Source organism: Poecilia reticulata, chromosome 12, assembly GCF_904066995.2.
Source record: "Poecilia reticulata chromosome 12, P_reticulata-male-v2, whole genome shotgun sequence".
Lineage (NCBI taxonomy): Eukaryota > Metazoa > Chordata > Actinopteri > Cyprinodontiformes > Poeciliidae > Poecilia > Poecilia reticulata.
Genome location: NC_088841.1, coordinates 15,404,028 through 15,423,468, shown reverse-complemented (window position 1 = coordinate 15,423,468; position 19,441 = coordinate 15,404,028). Strand labels below are relative to the sequence as shown.

The 19,441-nt window shown below is 38.2% G+C and overlaps 1 protein-coding gene across 3 annotated transcripts in view; it reads left to right on the top strand.

The window, feature by feature from the left end:
- Window positions 1–26: 26 nt before the first annotated feature.
- wdr70 (WD repeat domain 70) overlaps window positions 27–19,441 on the top strand; it is a 40,601-nt gene continuing 21,186 nt past the window's right edge. Inside the window, exons 1-10 of one of the 3 annotated variants that reach the window (XM_008424241.3) lie at window positions 27–534; window positions 956–1,009; window positions 1,120–1,203; window positions 1,450–1,546; window positions 1,645–1,861; window positions 2,466–2,525; window positions 3,145–3,278; window positions 4,235–4,388; window positions 7,851–7,927; window positions 16,899–17,073. In XM_008424241.3, coding sequence (XP_008422463.1) covers window positions 525–534; window positions 956–1,009; window positions 1,120–1,203; window positions 1,450–1,546; window positions 1,645–1,861; window positions 2,466–2,525; window positions 3,145–3,278; window positions 4,235–4,388; window positions 7,851–7,927; window positions 16,899–17,073 — 1,062 coding nt within the window. In that variant the 5' untranslated portion in view covers window positions 27–524. Of the gene's footprint in view, window positions 535–955; window positions 1,010–1,119; window positions 1,204–1,449; window positions 1,547–1,644; window positions 1,868–2,465; window positions 2,526–3,144; window positions 3,279–4,234; window positions 4,389–7,850; window positions 7,928–16,898; window positions 17,074–19,441 lie in introns of all 3 variants that reach the window. The other 2 variants (XM_008424240.3, XM_008424239.3) reach the window with 2 other exon arrangements.

Sequence of the window (19,441 nt, the reverse complement as noted above, 5' to 3'; positions counted from 1 at the left end):
ATGCAGCATTGAAAAAGATTAATCTAAATTAAAATACATTCATTCTGTTCATGGATTTAAACTGGACTTTTTACAACAACAACAAAAAAATCTAATATGGATCATATTACATCAATCCCTAAATCAGTGCACTTGCACTCTCATTGTCAAAAGATAGTATTTGATTCTTGATGATTTGTACACTGAAGCACATGAGTTGTATTGAGCCTAAACACATTACAAGGTTGCTGGTCAAATTAATTAACCGTTTAACTTACCTGAGACTTGTTAATTTTACTCAGAACTGAAAAAGTGGAGACACCATATTTTCTATGCTCCTTAATTCTGGAACCAACTGCTTGAAATACTGAGATATTCAGAAACTATTGGCTCCAGTAAACTTTGACTGAAAACGTTTATTTCTGTAAACCAAGCGCTGCCTTTGAAAAATAAGTCCTCCAAGACGGCTGTGGCGCTGTGTGCACACGGATCAGCGAAGAAGAAGGACTTCCTTAGGTCAGAGGTAAACAGTCGCGTTTAAAAACATGGAGGAAGGTAAATACTTTGCTGATTTTTACGTCTTGTTTTTTCTGTATTGCATTAATTTAAACTACTTGAGTTATTATGTTTTGTAGCCACGAAGAACTCCATGTGTGTTTTTTTCGGAATTACTTTAAATACATAACATATAAATGGTGAAGTTTGCTGCTTTATTGTTAGCTTAACAATTTAGCTTGCAATCTTTTGAGTATGTAAATTACATTTAATATTGAACATTGTCCCCCGAAGCGATTTTAAGTGCTGTTTAATTAGTTATTTAAAACCGTTTTTTCTGCTGACTTGATTGCACATCTGTTTTGAGGCTTTTACATGGTTTTATACCTGGTGCATTAACAGAAGTGTAAATTTCAGGTCTCATGGTCAAACGAATGAGCTGTGTTATTAAGTCTACTCTAAAATATTCTCTTTTGAGCAGAAAAACTACCGAGTGATGGAGACATCGGATCTGTCATGGGATTCTCTGGGTTTGGTATGTGGCAGCTACAAATTATATGACGGTTTATATTTAATATAGCATAGAGCGTATTGTTTCAGATTTGATTGAATCAATTAAGGTTAATTTTTTTTGTAAACGTTTAGGTAAGAAGGCGCGGACATTTGATCTTGAAGCCATTTTTGAGCAAACCCGGAGAACGGCTATTGAGAGGAGTCAGCGTGTCCTGGGTGAGTATTTTGTGACTTGTACTGCTGTTTTACATGTGGACTGGATTCTTGACATAATTCCCTCCTTGTTTTGAAGAAGTGTTGAGATTTGTTGTTGACCCACTATTAGTCACAAAACACTGTGTGACTAATAGTGTTTTGAAGCATTTAACGTAAAAAAGTTAAATGCTTCAGTCAGTTTTCCATACAATATGTTGAATTTTAAGTTTAAAATAAATAACTTCAGTGTGTCCGACATGCCCTCAGAGGATCGACAGAAAGGCGCTCCGATGGAAGAGGAAGGGGAAAGCTCCAAGTCAGTTAAACCATCATTTCCCAGTCAGAGAGACAAAACTGCAGCTCGGTAAGACAACTTTCTCTTGTTTGAGTGAGTATTTCTGAAACCTTTCTTAACTAGGCCTGAACGTATTTTTGCTTTACTTGTTTTTAAAAAATCCTCAGGAACCAGCAAAGCGGCAGCAGCAGTAGTGACAGCAGTGATTCAGACTCAGAGGTCGTTGGGCCACCAGTGCCCCCTCAACATGGAGCCCAGGAGGATGAGCTTGTAGGACCACCCCTTCCACCAGGTTATAGGGACAACACAGCAAATAGTGACGATGATGATGACGACAACGAAGCAGACACAAAAGATGATGACGACGATGATGATGATGATGATGATGATGTATGTATGAAAGCCATTTTAGTTTTTTGTATTTTGAGTTTGCAGTGTGGATCATCAAATTGTTCCTCTTTGTCAGTAGATGTTGGGAGTGATAACATTGACTGTAATTCAGTTCTGCTGTGTTTCTCATACAGTCGAAATTAAAAATGAAATCAGTAAACTATAAAATTCATCTTTAGTGTCGTTACATACGTCAGCAACTCTTTTCCAATCATGATATTTCTACCTGTAATACAAGAGCTCGAAAAGCACTAGAGTATTACAAACATGAACACTAGGTGGCAGCACCACAACAGCCAGACGCTGTGTAATGCTGCCTCATGTTTGATTATTATATTTGTTTGTTTTAGGAGAATTCAAGTGATCCTGGAAAATATTAACGCATATTATGATTGAATCTTCATTTTATGATGTCGTGATGTGAACAGCTCAGGTCAGAACAAAGCATTTTAGATCCTGACCACAGGCTTTTGTCATCATACACATGCAACTCTTTAGTTACAAAAAGTTAATTACTGACAAATCTGTTTGAGAATAAAAAGGAAACTAGACAATAACAACATAACTTACATTTTTTTTGTTGCACGTTTTTCTTCAGAACCCAGTGAAGAAGATTCCAGACACTCATGAAATCATTCTACAACACGGCACCAAAACGGTAATGATTTTGTCAACAGCACTCAAAATATTCTACGTTTATTAACTTTTTAAAGTTTTTAAAAATTTATTTTTTGTTTTACTGTTGCCAGAATATTTTAAATGACTTGAAACTTTTTCTCCAAGTCATCATAGATAGATACTTTATTTCAGACTCAAGGTCCAACTAATAAAAAAGAACAAAATGACAAACAACCAAACAGAAATACATATCTACAATCACCTAAAAGTAAAATGTAATGACATTTGATACAAAAACTACATAACATTTAATAAACAGTTTTTTGAAATGTAAAAATTATTCATTTAGTTTTATAAAGTTTGCAACAGTGGCTGGATTTAACCTTTCCTGTTATTGTGTAACAGATCTGACCCTGTTTCTTGTTGTATTGCACTTTCAAATGAAGATATTTAACTCTGAGTCTGCTATCCAGAGGCAGAATTAATGCAGCCAACACTTTCTTTCTGAATAATGAAGTGCTTTCACTGCACTGACCTTCAAGTATTTTATTTTTTTATTTATTTTTTTCTATAAGTCAGTTTAGAAGCAGCCAACCCATGTTGCAGTGTGGCGATCTTAGGTTTAAGATTAAGTTTGAATTGACTAATTGCCTCCTCAGGTATCAGCTCTTGCCTTAGACCCCTCTGGAGCCCGCCTGGTGACAGGCGGATACGATTATGATGTCCGTTTCTGGGATTTTGCTGGAATGGACCAGGCTCTGCAGGCTTTCCGAACCCTGCAGCCCTGTGAGTGGTATGTGGAACGTCAACACAGTTGCCCAACATGTGTTTAAATTGGTTTCATGCAAACATCAGGCACACGGACTTCATTTAAGTGTGCTTCAGCGCGTACAAACATACACACGAAGGCTTGTTAAGCTTCATCGGCTCTAATGTTTGCTTTGTGGAATCCCCTCTTTTCATCCAAAATGACGCTTTTAGAAGCAGATGGTGAAGTTATGTGTGTGTTTGTGTTTATTCTGTGTTCCAGTGTTCCTGGCATTAAAGATTGCTTTCTGTTTTTGCTTTTGGGAACCAGTGGACTGAGCTGGATAAGGCTTCCCCTTGTTAAGGGAAATTCATGCTACATTTATTATGATTACATTGAGATCCAGTAGACTTTATGGGTTACTGGAAAGTTAAAATTAAGTCACAAAGCCGAGCAGGTGAAATGGTAACGTCCACTCTTTGTCCTTTTGTGATAAAAAACAGAAACTTGTCAACTTATTTCACTTGACCAATTTTTACAGTCTTTGGAGCTTCTTAATTATTGTGTTTATGTAGGATTAAAAATGTTCTTTTCATTCATTATGCTATCTCACTCTCACTTACCATCATTATTTTAGTTTGTTGTCATGTATCAGATAAAGAAACTAGGGGTACCACTGAAGCAGAAAAGAAAAACATTTGTTGCATTAAGCTACAGAGACACCTCTGTAACTTGTTTGAGTGAGTATTTCTGAAACCTTTCTTAACTAGGCCTGAACGTATTTTTGCTTTACTTGTTTTTAAAAAATCCTCAGGAACCAGCAAAGCGGCAGCAGCAGTAGTGACAGCAGTGAGCTAAAGAGACACCTCTGTAGCTTAATGCAACAAATGTTTTTTTTGTTTTTTTTTTTGACTAAAAATATTTTGTGCAGAACCTTTTCTAGTTGATTGCACCATAGAAATAAAGCTAAAACATCTGGTTTATGCTCTTCTGTGTGTCAGCCACCAGATCAAGTCCTTGCAGTACAGCATCACAGGTGATGTCCTCCTGGTGGTCTCTGGAAATGCACAGGCCAAAGTGTTGGACCGTGACGGCTTCAACGTCATGGAGTGCATCAAAGGAGACCAGTACATTGTGGACATGGCCAACACCAAGGTATGCAAAAATAGCTTTCTTAATTGATTTTGCTTGAAAAAATGTTTTAAAACTCTCTCAGTGCATGATTTTATTCACTATTATGTTGAAGGAACCATTGCTTGAAGGTAATGTTCTTTTAGACCTAAAGTCCGACAACAAGATTAATGTTAACATTAGGTGATCATTGTCGTTGAAAAGAAGTCGGGGATTGTCCGAAAGAAAAGTTGTTTCCCCAAATCTCAGAGATTCTCGCTCATATTGGAGGAAAACTGCAAACATATAAACAAGAATGTTTTGTATATTTCCCACTAGTGTAGACATTACTACCGATCAAATTAATTCTGTCTTTCAAATGACACCAAACTGTAGAAAGGCTTAGACAGAATGAATAGGATACATATTTTGACTGCTGGGATGCATAGTTGACATCCAATATTTATGCTTTCGTAAGAAAAATGACAGACTTCCCTAAACACAAACATTTGACACGACATTATGCCTAGAATTATCTGACTAAATGTTCTGATTTGCAGCTTTAAGTATGACATGATGTGCAAAGTTGGAAAAATATGAAATGTAAGTATTTTTCAGATCTGAGCGCTTAAAATATAAAGATAGAAAGTATGGAATAAAAAAAAAATCTGACTGTATTTATCTATAAAACAAGATAAAAAAAACACTGTAAATGTTAATGCGATAATGGATATTTCTTTTCACTTCTGTTGCAATTCAGCTCAACTCCGTTGAGCAGCTTGTAGTTATAAACAAGAACTCCTGTGTTCCTTAGGTAAACCCTACAAAACTATTTAATGGTAGCAGGGCATACCCTCTGTGTTTTGATTACAAGCTAAATGGTCGGAGCCTAATCTTTGAGAAAGAATGACTCCAAATGTTTTTATCCTTAAACCTGTACCTACAAAGTAGAACCCTAATTAGGTGTCTATATTTGGGTTTTGGAGTGGTGGTCAGCAACCATGTGTGCCTGCTGCAGCACATTTAGACATGGTTTATAAATGTGCTTGGAAGTGAAGGTCCATTGATTACAAGAAGTGGTTTTCAGGACGTCCGTCATTCTTATCCTGCTCTATCTGTCCCATCTGGAGCAGATTGGTTCAGTCCAATGCATCTTGGCGTGCTAACAGTCTCAGTCGATTAGCTGTCTCTCGTGTGATTAACTCATTCCCTCCACTCTGCCTAGGTTGACGTGTAATTACTTCCCTTCTGATTCATCCTATCTCTTCTATCTGCTGAGTGGTTTGGGACTCACAAGCTGATGTATGCATGCAGCAGAACAACAGATTTATTTATTTTTTTGCTACTAACATTCGTTTCTACAGATTTTGGAAAAGTTATACATGTTGTTTGATCCAGGTTTTTTTTAATCCACTGCAGGTTTTAGTCATTAGCAATTTATCTTCCAAAACTATTGAGGAAGAAGAGGAATTTTGCAACTCCTCTTCAAGAAAATTGCAACTCGTTCAGTTAATTATGATGATTTATGTGTTGAATAATTGCTGTATATAATTTCATCGTCAGAGCAGTAGTTGAGCCTGTTTACTCCAAAGTTGATTTTATATTATTACAATTTTCCCATTAAATTTAACTGCTGAGCAATTCATAATTAATTTTAGACATAAAACAGCTGTTAAAGTGGTGCTGTTGAGTGTATAACAGTAAGCAGACAGGCATTCTCCCTGATCCACGCATACCAATGTTGTTTGGTCTCATCTTCTGCTGAGGCATGGCTCTGTTTTCTCTTGTGTCCTGTCAAATATCTGCGTGTCATGTGTGCAGACTCCTTGCTGTCTGACCTGGTGGCTAGAGGTCCCCCGTTGAGCTATTCTTCTTTAAAGATATTTTTTATGAGTTCAGTGCCTTTCTCAAATATCCCTACCTTTTTTTTTCTCTCCATATTTTGTTTCACTATATCCAAAATCTTATTTTTATTTTGTTAAAATCTTTTGTGATCACAGAGTAGTGCATAAATATAAAGAGTAATGAAAAATATATATTTTTGTAAATAATCTGACAAGATTTCTTTTTCTTTTTTTTTTCCCCCTCAGTTGCTTTGGCGCACTTCTCAAAATAAATTTGAAATTCTCACAACCACTTGTTCATTTTGTCCCTAGTGTGCATCAAAAAATAATTTTCTTATTTCTTTCAACGTGTTGCAAATGTTCTTTGCTTATGTCAAGTAGATCAAAGTATATTCTGTGGGCCTCTGTTGAATTGTTTCAACCTGCACAACATTTAGGCATAATTTCATTGTATAAGTCTTAACATGCAAAATGTTTGAACAGGTTGTCATTAAGCATATTTCTATACACTTCCATTAAGACTTCTTTTTAAATCTCTTCTGAACTAATAAGTTGCTCCCTGGTGAATCCTAAGTTTCTCCAATGTGCATATCTTATTGTGTTCCTATTGCCACTGTAGTTTTCTTTTTCTTTGTTCTGCTTTCTGCATCACAATCACATGGTCTGTCAGCAAATTTCACTAAAACCTTACTCTACTTTGAACTTCTCCACAATGACCACTCTGACCCATCTGCTGTGTTCGTTGGTCTTCATGATGCTTTTTGTTCTCTACTGAATCTCTGAAGGCTTTCTCGGATTCATACTGAGATTAAGTTACACACAGGTGGACTCTGTCCACTAATTAGCCGACTTCTGGAGGCAGACGGTTGCCAGGTAATGGTGGTTGAATTCAAATAAAATAAAAGTACAAATTCTTTTTTTTCCATCTCACAATTGTGTTTCAGTTGCATTAAATCCCAAAAGTATTTATTGAAATTTGTTCTTATAACATGAATAAAAATGGAGAAGTTTACATGTATGAATCCTTTTTTGCAAGGTAATGCACTTCTCCGCAGGACTCCTCCAACTGAGGGGACGGCCAAAGCTTATTATTAAAGGAACTTTGTGTCTAAGATGCAGCGCTGCCTCCTGCCCGGTCTCAAAATTAATTTGCTCATTTGCTAAGCAAGGTCTATGCTGTTGGAGGCCAGAAATTAGTTTAAGAGCTTGTTCAAATTAAGGGTCATTTTCTTAATGGAGATTCCTCTGCAATGCAGACATATGGGGGGGGGGGATTAAATAAATGTTCCTTTTTATTTAGGCGTTAATTTTCGCTTGCAGTTTACAACACTCAGCACTGAAAATCCATCGTCACACAGAAATTGCAATCGGTGATGAACAACTGCTGTCTTATCATATAATTGGTTTAGAATTAAACTGCACATTGTGTTGGTTGATCTTGGCAACATTCGGCCTTTTAAATCTCCTTGTTAATTCTGACTGCAACCTCTTTGGCTCGTTTCTAAATGTTAAATGGGTTTGAAAACACTTATGTGGCAGCTTCAATTTTTGAACCTTAATCTACATTAGACAACAAAATCCCCATTATCATCCATCTGTGTGCAGCCTGTCAAAGCTGAGCTCAGTTTTAAGTAGTTTAATTATCTGCTTGTCTTTGTTCCAGGGACACACAGCCATGCTGAACTGTGGCTGCTGGCATCCTAAGATTAAAGAGGAGTTCATGACCTGCTCAAATGATGGGTGAGTTTTTAAATTTTAATGCTTTAAAACGTTAAACGTTTCGTTTGAAGGCGAAACGTTTAACGCCTTCATTGTTTTTTTGTTTCCATTGCATTCCAATAAAACAAAATTGCCTAACTTTAGTCGTTAAAATAAATGGTTTTCAAGATGCTGTTTCTGCACTGCTTTCAGATATTTTCTTGTTTAAACATCCATCCTTTCTGATCTCAAGATTAATACTCAGTGTGAAAAGCAGTGTTCACTAAAGAAGCCTTTCAATTGTTCCCTTTTTTCTGGTTACCACCAGGGAGTACGATAGTCCCAATAAATGTTTTTTTTTTTCTTTTTATTTGTTTGTTTTATGTTTTGGTAATTTGCATTGGATTAACAGGAATACATAAGAATTGGCATGCAAGCATATTTATCACATTTTCTTCAAAAAGCAAAGATTGGTTAATTCAGAATGAATACAGCGAAAAGCAATGTAGCAAATTAACTTTTTTTTTTCTCAGCATATCTATTACTGGTTCACTGGAGTGTAAACAGGTCATCCTTGAGGTCCATTTCTTTTAGCCACTGGTGGCTAAAAGAAATGTTCTCCCCTCGTGCACAGCAAGCTCACTGTTGGAGAACCACAGTAAAGTATCTTGGAGTTGCCAAATCTCCCTAACTTGAATTAAACCCCACAACTGGTTATTTGGCAGTGTAGCACAACACTGCCAACATCACAAATGTGAACTAGGGATTTGACTAAGCACTACTGGGGCTGTAAATGCAACCATTTGCTTTGGACAATTGAAATTTATGATACAGCTTCTTAACAGATTGAGCTTTTTATCAATAAACACTCCAGGTGGGATTTGTGTAAAACAAATAAGGAATGCATGGCGGATGATCTGGGATGCTGTGGTCTTGTTTGTCTTCTTTAGGTGCTGAAATCCTTGTTAGTGTGGAGTTATGAGCTCTTTTGAATTCCTACAGATTTACAAATAGAAATCTGAAAAAGTGTCAGAAAACTGGAGATAAAGTAGATCATCATCTTGATTTTTCTCAAGGTTGATGATCTAAACACAAGAATGCCTCACCACATATTGGAAATATTTTTTTTTTTACATTTTTGTTGCTATTGCTGTCTCCGCACTTAATTTCTGTTTAAAAACTTGTTAGGTTTGCCGAAGAGAAAAGAAGGAAGTATTGATCTCACTGGGAAATTTCACATTTAACAGCAGGAGACTGTAGGATAATGTCAAAATAAAGTACATGAACATTTGTAGGAGTGAAAGGAAAAATCTAAAGTCTCTTTCTGTATTCTCCAACTTTGTGTTGCATAACAGAAGAATAAGTGCTGTTCAAAAGGGCTTTGAGCAAGGCATTGAAAGGAAGGGTGCTACCAATTGGGTCCATCATTTTAAAACAACAAACCCAGTTATTCCTAAGATTTTTTTGAGTCTTTTTGTTGTTGTTGATATTTTCTAAATTCTTCAGTGAAGTTATGCTCATTATACAGCTAGCAGTGCCAAAAAAAAAAAAAAACGACTATCACTTTATATTAGACCAATATGTTTGGAGCATCTCAGGTGTGCAGTGATATTTGAGCATCAACATGTGCAAGAGAAACGGCAACGCGATGAGAGAAAGTGAGAGTGACAGGCAGCAGTACGGAAACACGGAGGTTATCATCACTAAGTGGAAACGAGGTTCCCAGCTCTGCGGTGTTTACTGGTGTAACTGCTCTCCCAGATGTGGCTGTTGGTTTATTTAGCTCTTATTGAGCCTGTGGAAATCCTCTGGTGGCACGTTAGTGCTGGGTGTTGCTCCTGGCCTACTCGCAGCAGATCAGCAGCGAGGAGCGCACAGGGAGCCATTCATAGACGGAGAGCAGCTGCATGTGTGAACGGTTCACTGCAGCGGAGCAGGACAGCAGCGCAGGCTGAGCGTGTCGATGGGAAGAGTGGAATGGACTACACGGTGTCCGGCGTGGGGCGTTCGTTCCTTTACCTCTCATAATTTATTGTCACGCTATATCCATTTCATGATTTACTATGTTGCACTGCACAGGCGAACCTGGATGATAAAACGTTGGAGTTTCTTTGTTGCTATTGGTTTGTGCTATTCTGTATATTTGCTAGAACTCTAATATTAAATGTTTTTTTTATTGCTATTTTTCAAATACATTCAAAAGCTTTAAGCTTTAAGCCTAAAATAGTTTGCGCCTTAATTTCAAATTCACAAATCTTTCTGTTTACAGAAATAATTACATTTTATTTTTACTTTAACATCAGAAAATATTCATGGGCATTTTTCCTCCCAAACCTGCTAAACGTATCAGAAAATAAAGCCCAGAACTTGACTTGAACAAAAGTGACAAATCAGCTGGGGTTAAAGTGTCTCCAGAAAGGTCAATTAATGGCCAGGCCATCAGACTAATTGGAAGCAGGCCGGGCTGTTGCCTAAGTCATCCATGAAGTGGAGCATGGATGTGATCGATCCACTTTGCACCAGTAAACAAAGCACTTTACTTTCCAAAGACTCAGAACTGCCCACTTTTTATAAGCACTCAGCTGAGAAAATGTTGCGAGGTAGATACAATAAGTGGAATTACAAAATATTAGAAAAACAATATCAAAGTGCAAAGAGAATCTGACCTCTTCATCTAGAAAACTCGATCAGCTCTAGCTTTATGGTTCCCGTTCAAATCATTTTCACAGACAAACATTGGAAATGTTGAGGAGAATGAGCGTATCATTTGGTCTGGACTTTGTCCTAAGTTGCTGCCCACACTTGTAAAATTTCTGACTAAAGATGTGTTCACACAGCTGGAGGAAGGGGGTTGTAGGGAATCGTATTCCTTGATTATCCGGAGGGCGGATCATGCATAATTCTGAATTTCAGTCAGAGTTTACCTTTATTTATTTATTTATTTATTTATTTATTTATTTTACAACATACTGAAAAGGAGTTATGGATTGTTAATTTGTAGGGTTTTAATTATAAATATTTATTTCTATAAGTGGAACTTAACAGCTGTGCTGAAAACAATATAAATTGAAAACCTTATTGTCCAGAAAAAGTCTTTCAACATTTGTTTTTGCATTAGAGGAGCATTTCTACTGTTTTTCCTCTCATCCCAAAAATGACCTGCATTTTCCTTATGTTGTCCCCCAACCTAGATTAAAAAAGGAAAGACGAAAGAAAAACAGACTTTATTAATCCCTTTAGGATTTTATGAGAGTCACCCTCTTAATTCAAACCATGAACCGCCCCTACAGTACATATATTTCAAATCAACCATGCCTAATTAATGAACTCATTGACATCATGAGGGTTGTGACACTTGTCAACATTAGAAACAGGCGGATATATTTATGCCCTGCAGGGAGCATAAAAGGGCCTTAAAACATTCAAGACACATGTCCTGACAGCAGGACTGCAGACTACTGGCCTTGATGGATGAAGCGATAAACTCTTAAAGTCGTGACACTCGTCATCTTATTTCTTTTCTTTCAACTCATCCTTATTCACACAGCCCCCAACACTCAGAATGTCACCAAATTGTAAAAGCAAATGAAATTCTGAACTGTTCGCTCAATGCTTCATGCTTTACCGTCTGCATATGAAAAGATCTCAAATACTCATAACTGTAAAATAAAAAGCCTTAAGCACAAAGCCTACCTGTTAACTGATGATAATCTAAACCGCTACAATGTTGTCATTATAGTCTGGAAACAACACAGTGAAACCTTGTGGTCTGTCATCCTTTCAGTCCGACACATTGGACTGTCAAAGAATCCTTTCTTCATTTTGCCACCCATGAGATACAAATGTGCTCTATCCATTCAGTTTGTAAACACTAATGATAAGCCACCGGGTCTCCAGCCTGTTGTTGGGTTTGTCTCACCATAAAACTAACACCTATGCTGCCTATTTAGGAGGTCTCCGCGATGATAATTTGAATCGGTAATAATGTACGATCCACAGACCTCCCAGCTTCTTAATTGACAGAGCCCCTGTCGTTGGACAGAATCTCATTCACAAGGTCTACATCCAAGCTTCTTAAATTATGCCCTTAATGGAGGAAGTGGATAAGAGGAAAGCAGCGATAATGCAGCAGCAGGGAGGCTGGGATTGTCCTTCCAAAACCATGGGTTGAATAGGGAAGTCCGTACAGCTGGAAAAGTATTTCTTCTCACACCGGTGTGAACATGTCGACGTCTCAGATTTGAAAGTGTTTAACGGCACAATGTTTTCCAGCAAGTATACGGTTTATCCAAGGGGAGGCTATGTGCTGGCCCAGATCTAACCGTCTATTTGCTGAAAGACCGAAGAACTTTGTCACAAACACTTTCCCTCATTAGAAAGTGTCGGGAACACGTGGCGTGTCTTGTAAAAAGGCAGGACTAAACCAAATGCAGCTACAAAATATTTAACTAACTTGGGTTTGAGATGATTTCTGTTCAAATGAAAATCTTATTGTATTGATAAGCTTTTAATACTTGCCAAACGGGTATTTTCCACCCTAAGTAGATCTTATGTTTTTACAGACACTGTTGGAGAACATTTGTTTTGATGAATGCTGCTTTACAGATCCCAGGAGCATTGTAGGAATGGTGTTTTTGCTTTCTTCTTTTGCGACTGAATTTTCAGCCAGTTGAACCGAGAATAGGACAAATGGCGACTTTCTAATTGGGCCCACATGTTTTTTTTTTTTCCCCCTTTGTGTCATGAGGCACACTTGAGTACGGGTACACACAAAAACACACAAATTGAGGAATGTTTGCAGGATGTTTGAATGCCAGGGATTCCCTCCGTTCTGGCCTTCTTCCAGGGCTGCAGCTGGACCTGGAATTGTTGCCACAAAACCACAGAGCCCAGGGTGGCGGTTTTCGTCTAAGAGATTTACAAATGCATTCTTTTTAAAATGTTTTTTATGCCATATTAAGAAACTTGGGCCGCTTTAATGTTTACTTTACAATTTTATATTTTGTTTGAGGAGTGCATTAGGTTGTTGAGGACGAACGCTGAGCTTGTGAACATGTCGAGGCGATTCACCCCGTTGGACACTTTGGGTTCATCCACAGTCCAGTTCATATCCAAATGTTCCTTCCTTGCAGTGCAAGCGTTCCATAGCCTGCGCAAGAATGCACATACTAAATGAATGCACTTGTCCTTTTTTGTCCATTCTGCAGCCATGACTGAATATTTGACTGTCAGTAACTTTTGTCTTTTTTTTGTGTGAGCTGGGAATACAATATTTGTTTCTTTTTCTTGTTCCTCTGAAAGGATCTGATGGCGCAGTAGCTTGATTAAATCTCAGTGATGTTGTGAGTCAATCTCACAGAAAGTAGGGCAGATATTCAGCTGCTTACAACCAGACAGTGTTGTTAAATTAGAGGAACTTGCCCCTTGCTGTTCCCACAGTCCATCTGCGCTTGGTTCACATTGTTTTCCATTTAGCCTCTTTGCTTGAGTGGAACTCCGCGTATCCCTCCTCCTAAACCTCTTTGTCATTTTCCAACTTTATCTTCTTCAGCTGTGAAGGAGCATGGAGCATCTTCCCTTCTTAATCCTCCTTTCTCATAACAGAGTCCCAGTTAATCAGCCAACCAGCTATCACCGGGATTCTACCAGTAAAACACCCTCATACAAGATGTGTGCCTCGCTTTTCCTTATCTCGTCATCTGTGAAAGAAATCCCAGCAGCCATCACCTCTGTGGTGTCTGTAACCTGATGGACAGATAAAACCTGGGGCCAAGGAGAGCCGTCTCTCCTCGGTCGACGTGTGAATGAAGGTGTTGCCTCGTAAAGTGTACACGCATGACTGGGGTTGTATGGGTTTCATTCTGTTACATTCACCCCCTTAGTCTGGGGAGTGTTTGTACAGGAAAAGGAGGGGGGGGGGATGATTGAAGCGAAAACACAAGTTGCAGAATGGAAGCAGCAAAATTTTAATAAAAAAAACATACTACTACATAGGCATGTCGCGATAAACGATAAATCAATTAATCGCACGATAAATTAAACCTATCGACCTCATTTTAATTATCCGCTTGTCGTCTCTTCTTGCCTTTTTTTCTTTCTGTTGATGGCATTGAATGAAAAAGGCTCAACTCCGGTGCTCTGCACTGACCCTCCCTTCCTCATTTCCTTAGTCTAATGTCCAGCTCACACTACACGAGTTGTCGGCCCATTTTCAAAACCTGAGAGACACATTAGCCGACAGAAATCCTAGGTATAACGGTTCGATCGGGTTCGATCTTGCCGTGTGGTGTCCAGCCACATGGGCACAAAATAATGTCCAGTTAACTAATTTTAAAACGAGGCATTAATCAATGCTTTACTACAATCTACCTGTGACGCATGTGGTCAGCGTAAAGTCCTGACTGAATGAAAATCATTATAACTTATTTATGTCACGTTAACGAAGAACAGCTGAAAACTTAACGGGTTCATCAACAGCGGTAGCAATTTGGCTCCAACTCCTCTCCTTGTCATTTCTATATTCTTTGCACGAAATGTTGAATAAATATTAATGTTGTTTCCACATATCATCTTCAATGTCTGCTGGATTTTGGGTTGCGCAGTGTCAGCTGTTTGGGATTCCCCTCCGTAATTTCCCCTCAGAAAGCACGGAGGGGAATCCGCGCTTTCTGATTGGCTACCTGTCACATTCAGCTTTAAGCTCCGAGTTGGGGAAAACCCCTGATTTAGATCGGAGCGGCCACGACGATCTAAATCACACTGCAGGATGATCGGTTACGAAATCACCAGCGATGATCTTAGATCGGCAAAACGATCTATGATGTCATAAGGGGAAAATCGGGGCAAAAAATCGTGTGGTGTGAACTATTGCATTAGGTAGTCGGATGTGCCCGTCTTCTCTATTTAAATCTAGTGATTACTGAAGGGCAATATAGTATACTCTGCACTCTTTTGGTTGAATGCAGTATTTATTTCCACTTTGGCTTTATGTTGTTTAGTTTTTATTCAAGTACGTTTTTTTGTTAATGGAGTTTGAGAATCCATTTTATTTTTATTTTTGGTTGTTTTATTTAGTTCCAGTTCCAGTGTTATGTGTTCTTTTGAAAATAAAGTGTATTTATCTATGGCAGGAAATAGCATGCATTATTACATCATTTCCATTAAATGAGTGTCAAAAGGTCTTGAAACAATATTATCATTTATCGCAATAATTTTTTAGACAATCGCTAAGCAAAATTTGTTATCGTGACAGGCCTACTACTACAGAGTAAAACTGTAATTTAATTTTTAGACTTCACTGTTGCTGTGGTATTAGAGGTGATCAGTTTAGAGTTAAAGCAAGAGTTTTTAAAATACTGAAAAGTGCATGAATGATCAGCACTTATTTATACACACATACTACATATTGTGATCCTTTAACCACGTGGAATCTTACAGTGGCCTGGCATACTTTGACTCAAACCATCTTCAGTTTTTGAAATGCCATCCAACTTCTCCAACTTTTGAGTTCAAAATGTAATCGTATGTTATTATTTTTGTTACTAATTCAATCAGAAAGACATTTTAAATTACCCATTTCGCCAAGCCCACACATCGGAGCCAACACTTTCCATTTCCCTTTCCTCACTAAGTCTCTTATTGGTGACAAGTGAGGGTGCGCAGTCTTCCCCCAGTGGAAAAGCGCCATTAAGATAAATAGCATTCCGGGTTCTGCGTGCGGCTCTAAAGGTTATATTGGCTTTATTGGCCTGACAGGATGCCTGCGATCCTCAGTAAACAAAACAGAGATGTGTGTGAGTGCAGCAAGTGGACTTATTTGTCACCCACTCCATGGCTATAACTTTGATTTTCCAACGTACCCACCTGCTTAGAGGCTCTTTTTAAAGTGTCCAGGTTGTACTGAGAAAGTAATTACATTACAATCATTTTCAGCAGATTATCTTAACTTTAAGCACTGGATTATAACAGTTTTAGTCATCAGAATGAGTTATATTTTTAAACTCTTCGCAGTTTTTAAACCGTATGTCTTCAGCTGGCAGTTGTATCGAGTTGTTAGACTTAACTAAACACACTTGAGTGTATGTGTGTGTCTCTGTGGCCTGTCATGGAGGAATCCTTGCCTGGCTTTTCGTAGTCGCTCTGGGTGTGTGTTTATACTCCGCTGCTGATCCCATGACCCAGAGGGGGTAAGATGTTCACTAAGGTGAGCAGCGGGTCGCAGACACATTTAGATGTACTCCGGCCTGCTGTGAGAGTTTGTGTGACAGCATGAGAGGTTGAGCAAATATGTATGTGCTGTACACGTGTTTTTTACTTTAAAAATGCAAAGGGTTACATTTCTGTAAATTTCCGGACTCCCTTTTATAAGCAGCTAATTTCTTGCAGAGTTATTGAGATTGCCTAACTTGAATTACAGGTTCTGTTGTCTTTCCTATTTTGAAGAATGGCTAATGGTACTTCTGTGTCATACCGTATTCAATCTTTTGTTTGTTGTGAGATTATGCAACTACAAAAGCAAAGAAAATTATTTGTAAGGTTTTTACAAGCCTTTACCAAGTAATTCTGGCATGTGCCGTCTCTATACAGTCACAAAATATCTGTTTAGATTTATACATAGATTGGCTTGTAAACGTGATGTGGAAATTTGAAATGTTCTCCTTTGAGAAGTTTTGGAACAACTCTATTTCAGCTTTTGCTCTAAAACAATTTATTCTTGACCATAAAATGAGTATTTAGATAGTAGTTTTCTAGTGTTGCGTAAATGCCAAACATGTATACTGTTGTCTGTTCAACTTGTTTAACTATAATTAATTTGGAAAAGTTTGTATATTGTCATTTATAGAATCAAGTCACACATTTGTGCAATAATAAAAAGCTTACATTTTTTTCCTCTTCTCAAATGGCTCACATTGCTCATTCGAGCAAGATGAGCCATCATATATCAACCAAAATCCTGGTGTGTCATCGATGAACAAATATGTTTTAAAGTATAACATCCATCTCCCGTTCTCAGCACTGTGCGCACTTGGGATGTGAAGTCGGAGAAGCAGCACAAGTCAGTGTTCAAACCTCGCTCCCAGCAGGGGAAGAAGGTCGTCCCCACCTGTTGCACCTACAGCCGTGACGGGAAGCTCATCGCAGCAGGTTGCCAAGACGGCACCATCCAGATCTGGGACAGAAATATGAGCGTGAGTGTTGAAGCACATTCCAGCCGCCGCAACGTGTCGTAGATCCCAGGAGTGGGTTAGTGGCTTCGGTATAGCTGTGGGTACAGAGTCGTGAAACTCAGGGTCACCCAGTCATAGGCCAAAGAGAGCACAGGTTAACCAAACACTAGCTATAAATAATTTGGAATAGATACCTTTAACACTACAACTGCCAAGGACTGGATGTAATTCTCGTAAGTTGAACTCAAATGCCTTTTACCTCATGACTTGACCTAAAATGACTCTCCTTAGCATCATATTGTGGGATAGTTGTAAGATTAAATATGAGGAAGAAATACTTTAGACCGACCACCATCAACAGAAGTCTTTTTGACCCAGTAAACATAAAAAGCTGTCCAGACAGCCGCCACGTGATCGTTTAAGCACTACTATTGAAACCTGGTTGTAGTGCATATGACTGGCAGGGACCAAATAAACAACAGACATCTTTAATATGTTGGTATGAATCAAGTCAGTGATTTAAACAAATAAAACCAAAATAACCTTGGAAATATGAGAGATAAATATTCTAGTGGGCTTGTCATCAGAACAGGACTGCTTGCAGTATTAGATTTTGCAAATGGTTCCAAAATCTTCTCCGTACTTCTTATCATCTGAGAGAATAAATTTTTCCTACATAAAACTATCCCAGAATGCAATAGGAAAATAGCTAAGTGAAGAACTTTCTTTTCATCTACTTATATGTTTTATTCTAAAAAAAAATACAAGGAGCTTTACTTTTCCCAACTCTGTAATTGACGATTTTGGGTATCTGCTAAGTCAAATGAAAACTGACACAGAAGATAAAGCTATGACATCATCAGCGTTCTGATAAAATATTTTATGAACGTTGTAAATTGCTCATCTGTATTTATTTATTTTTTTGCTTAGCGCTCTAAGTTATGAGAGTAAAAGTAGATATTTTAAAGTTAAATTATTTTCCTAGACCTCCCCCCATCTGCTTAGAATGTATAAAACACTGTTTTGTTTTTTTGTTTGTTTTTTCTTGCTGAAAGCCTCGTTCAGAACAAATTTCAAATCTGATCAAATGATGGTAATGGCAGAAACATTCAGGGAAATGAATTACAGTTTATCCTTTGAGGGGAAAATCAGCTACCTTTTTATGTAACCCAACTATTTAATAGCATTTTCTTTCTTTGACCAAGTTTATGCACTTCCTAGGAGCCCAGTGCGGCCACACTAATGACCGCATTTGAGCTCAAAATAGCCCAAGTTGCGTAAAAGCTGGTGGGAGGTCTGATTACAATTTCCCACCAGCACATTTTCCACAATTAGCTAATTAGACAATTATCTGATCAAAGGCTGCCTTACATTCTTAAAGATTCACATTGTCTAGGTAGGAGTTGATTTTGGCTTGTAGGAAGCTTTGCGCTCACTTGTTTGGCTGTTTCTCCTTCAGCTGTTGCAGATCTTCACTGTGGATGAAAATGAACTGGAGAATGCAGCATCTCCATTTTTCATAAGGATGGCTGTTCCATATTAGTCTGCGGTTAGTGTTTGGGCAATACTTAAAGCTGCTGTTTGTCGTTGGTCAGTGAGAGTTTTTGCTTTCTTTTTTTAATCATTAAATTTAACTTAATCAAACAAAGTAAACTGCAGACTCCCTTGAACAGATTATTAAGTTGATATGTGTATAATGCCTGTAAATGATTAATGTTTTAGGTTCAGTTTAGGATTGTGTTCATTTTTAGCAGAAAAAATACATTGAAGAAGCAATATTGTATAAAGATAAGAACAGTAGGCACATGGCAAACTAAGTATAGTGGCAGTAAAATTATCAGATGACATTAGACTAGTTCTATTTTCTCATTTGTCGAACCCCATACAGTATGTGAACAAAGCTGAAAGCTTCTGTTATATCCTGCGAGGATTGAGACGGTAACAATCAAGCTGTGGTTAGTGAGTTGGAACAGCTTGATTGGAAAGAAGGGCTTATCCAGATTAAGTCAAATGGGAAGTAGGCTACATGATAATTGCTCCAACACCCAACTTCATAATCAGAAGACACACAGAGCGTAGCTTCATGTTTTTCTTTCTTTTTGTGTGCTTCCCAGTGTTGCAAAGACTCCCACCTCTTCCCCAGCCACCCATCGTCCCACCACTGTGCTGCAGAAAGCAGCGTGCCTCAAATGATTGGGTTAAAGCTCTCAGAATTTATTACCCCTCCTTCCCCAGGCTAAATATTTACCCTGTGTCCCATAGCAGCTTACAATAGTCGTGTCTCTCTCCTGACCACTGGAGCCTGCCCCGTTTGAATGGCTCGAGAATTTTGCGCGTTGCCCTCTGCCCTAATCAGCAACCTGTGCTGCTGACTCAAATTCGGCCGAAA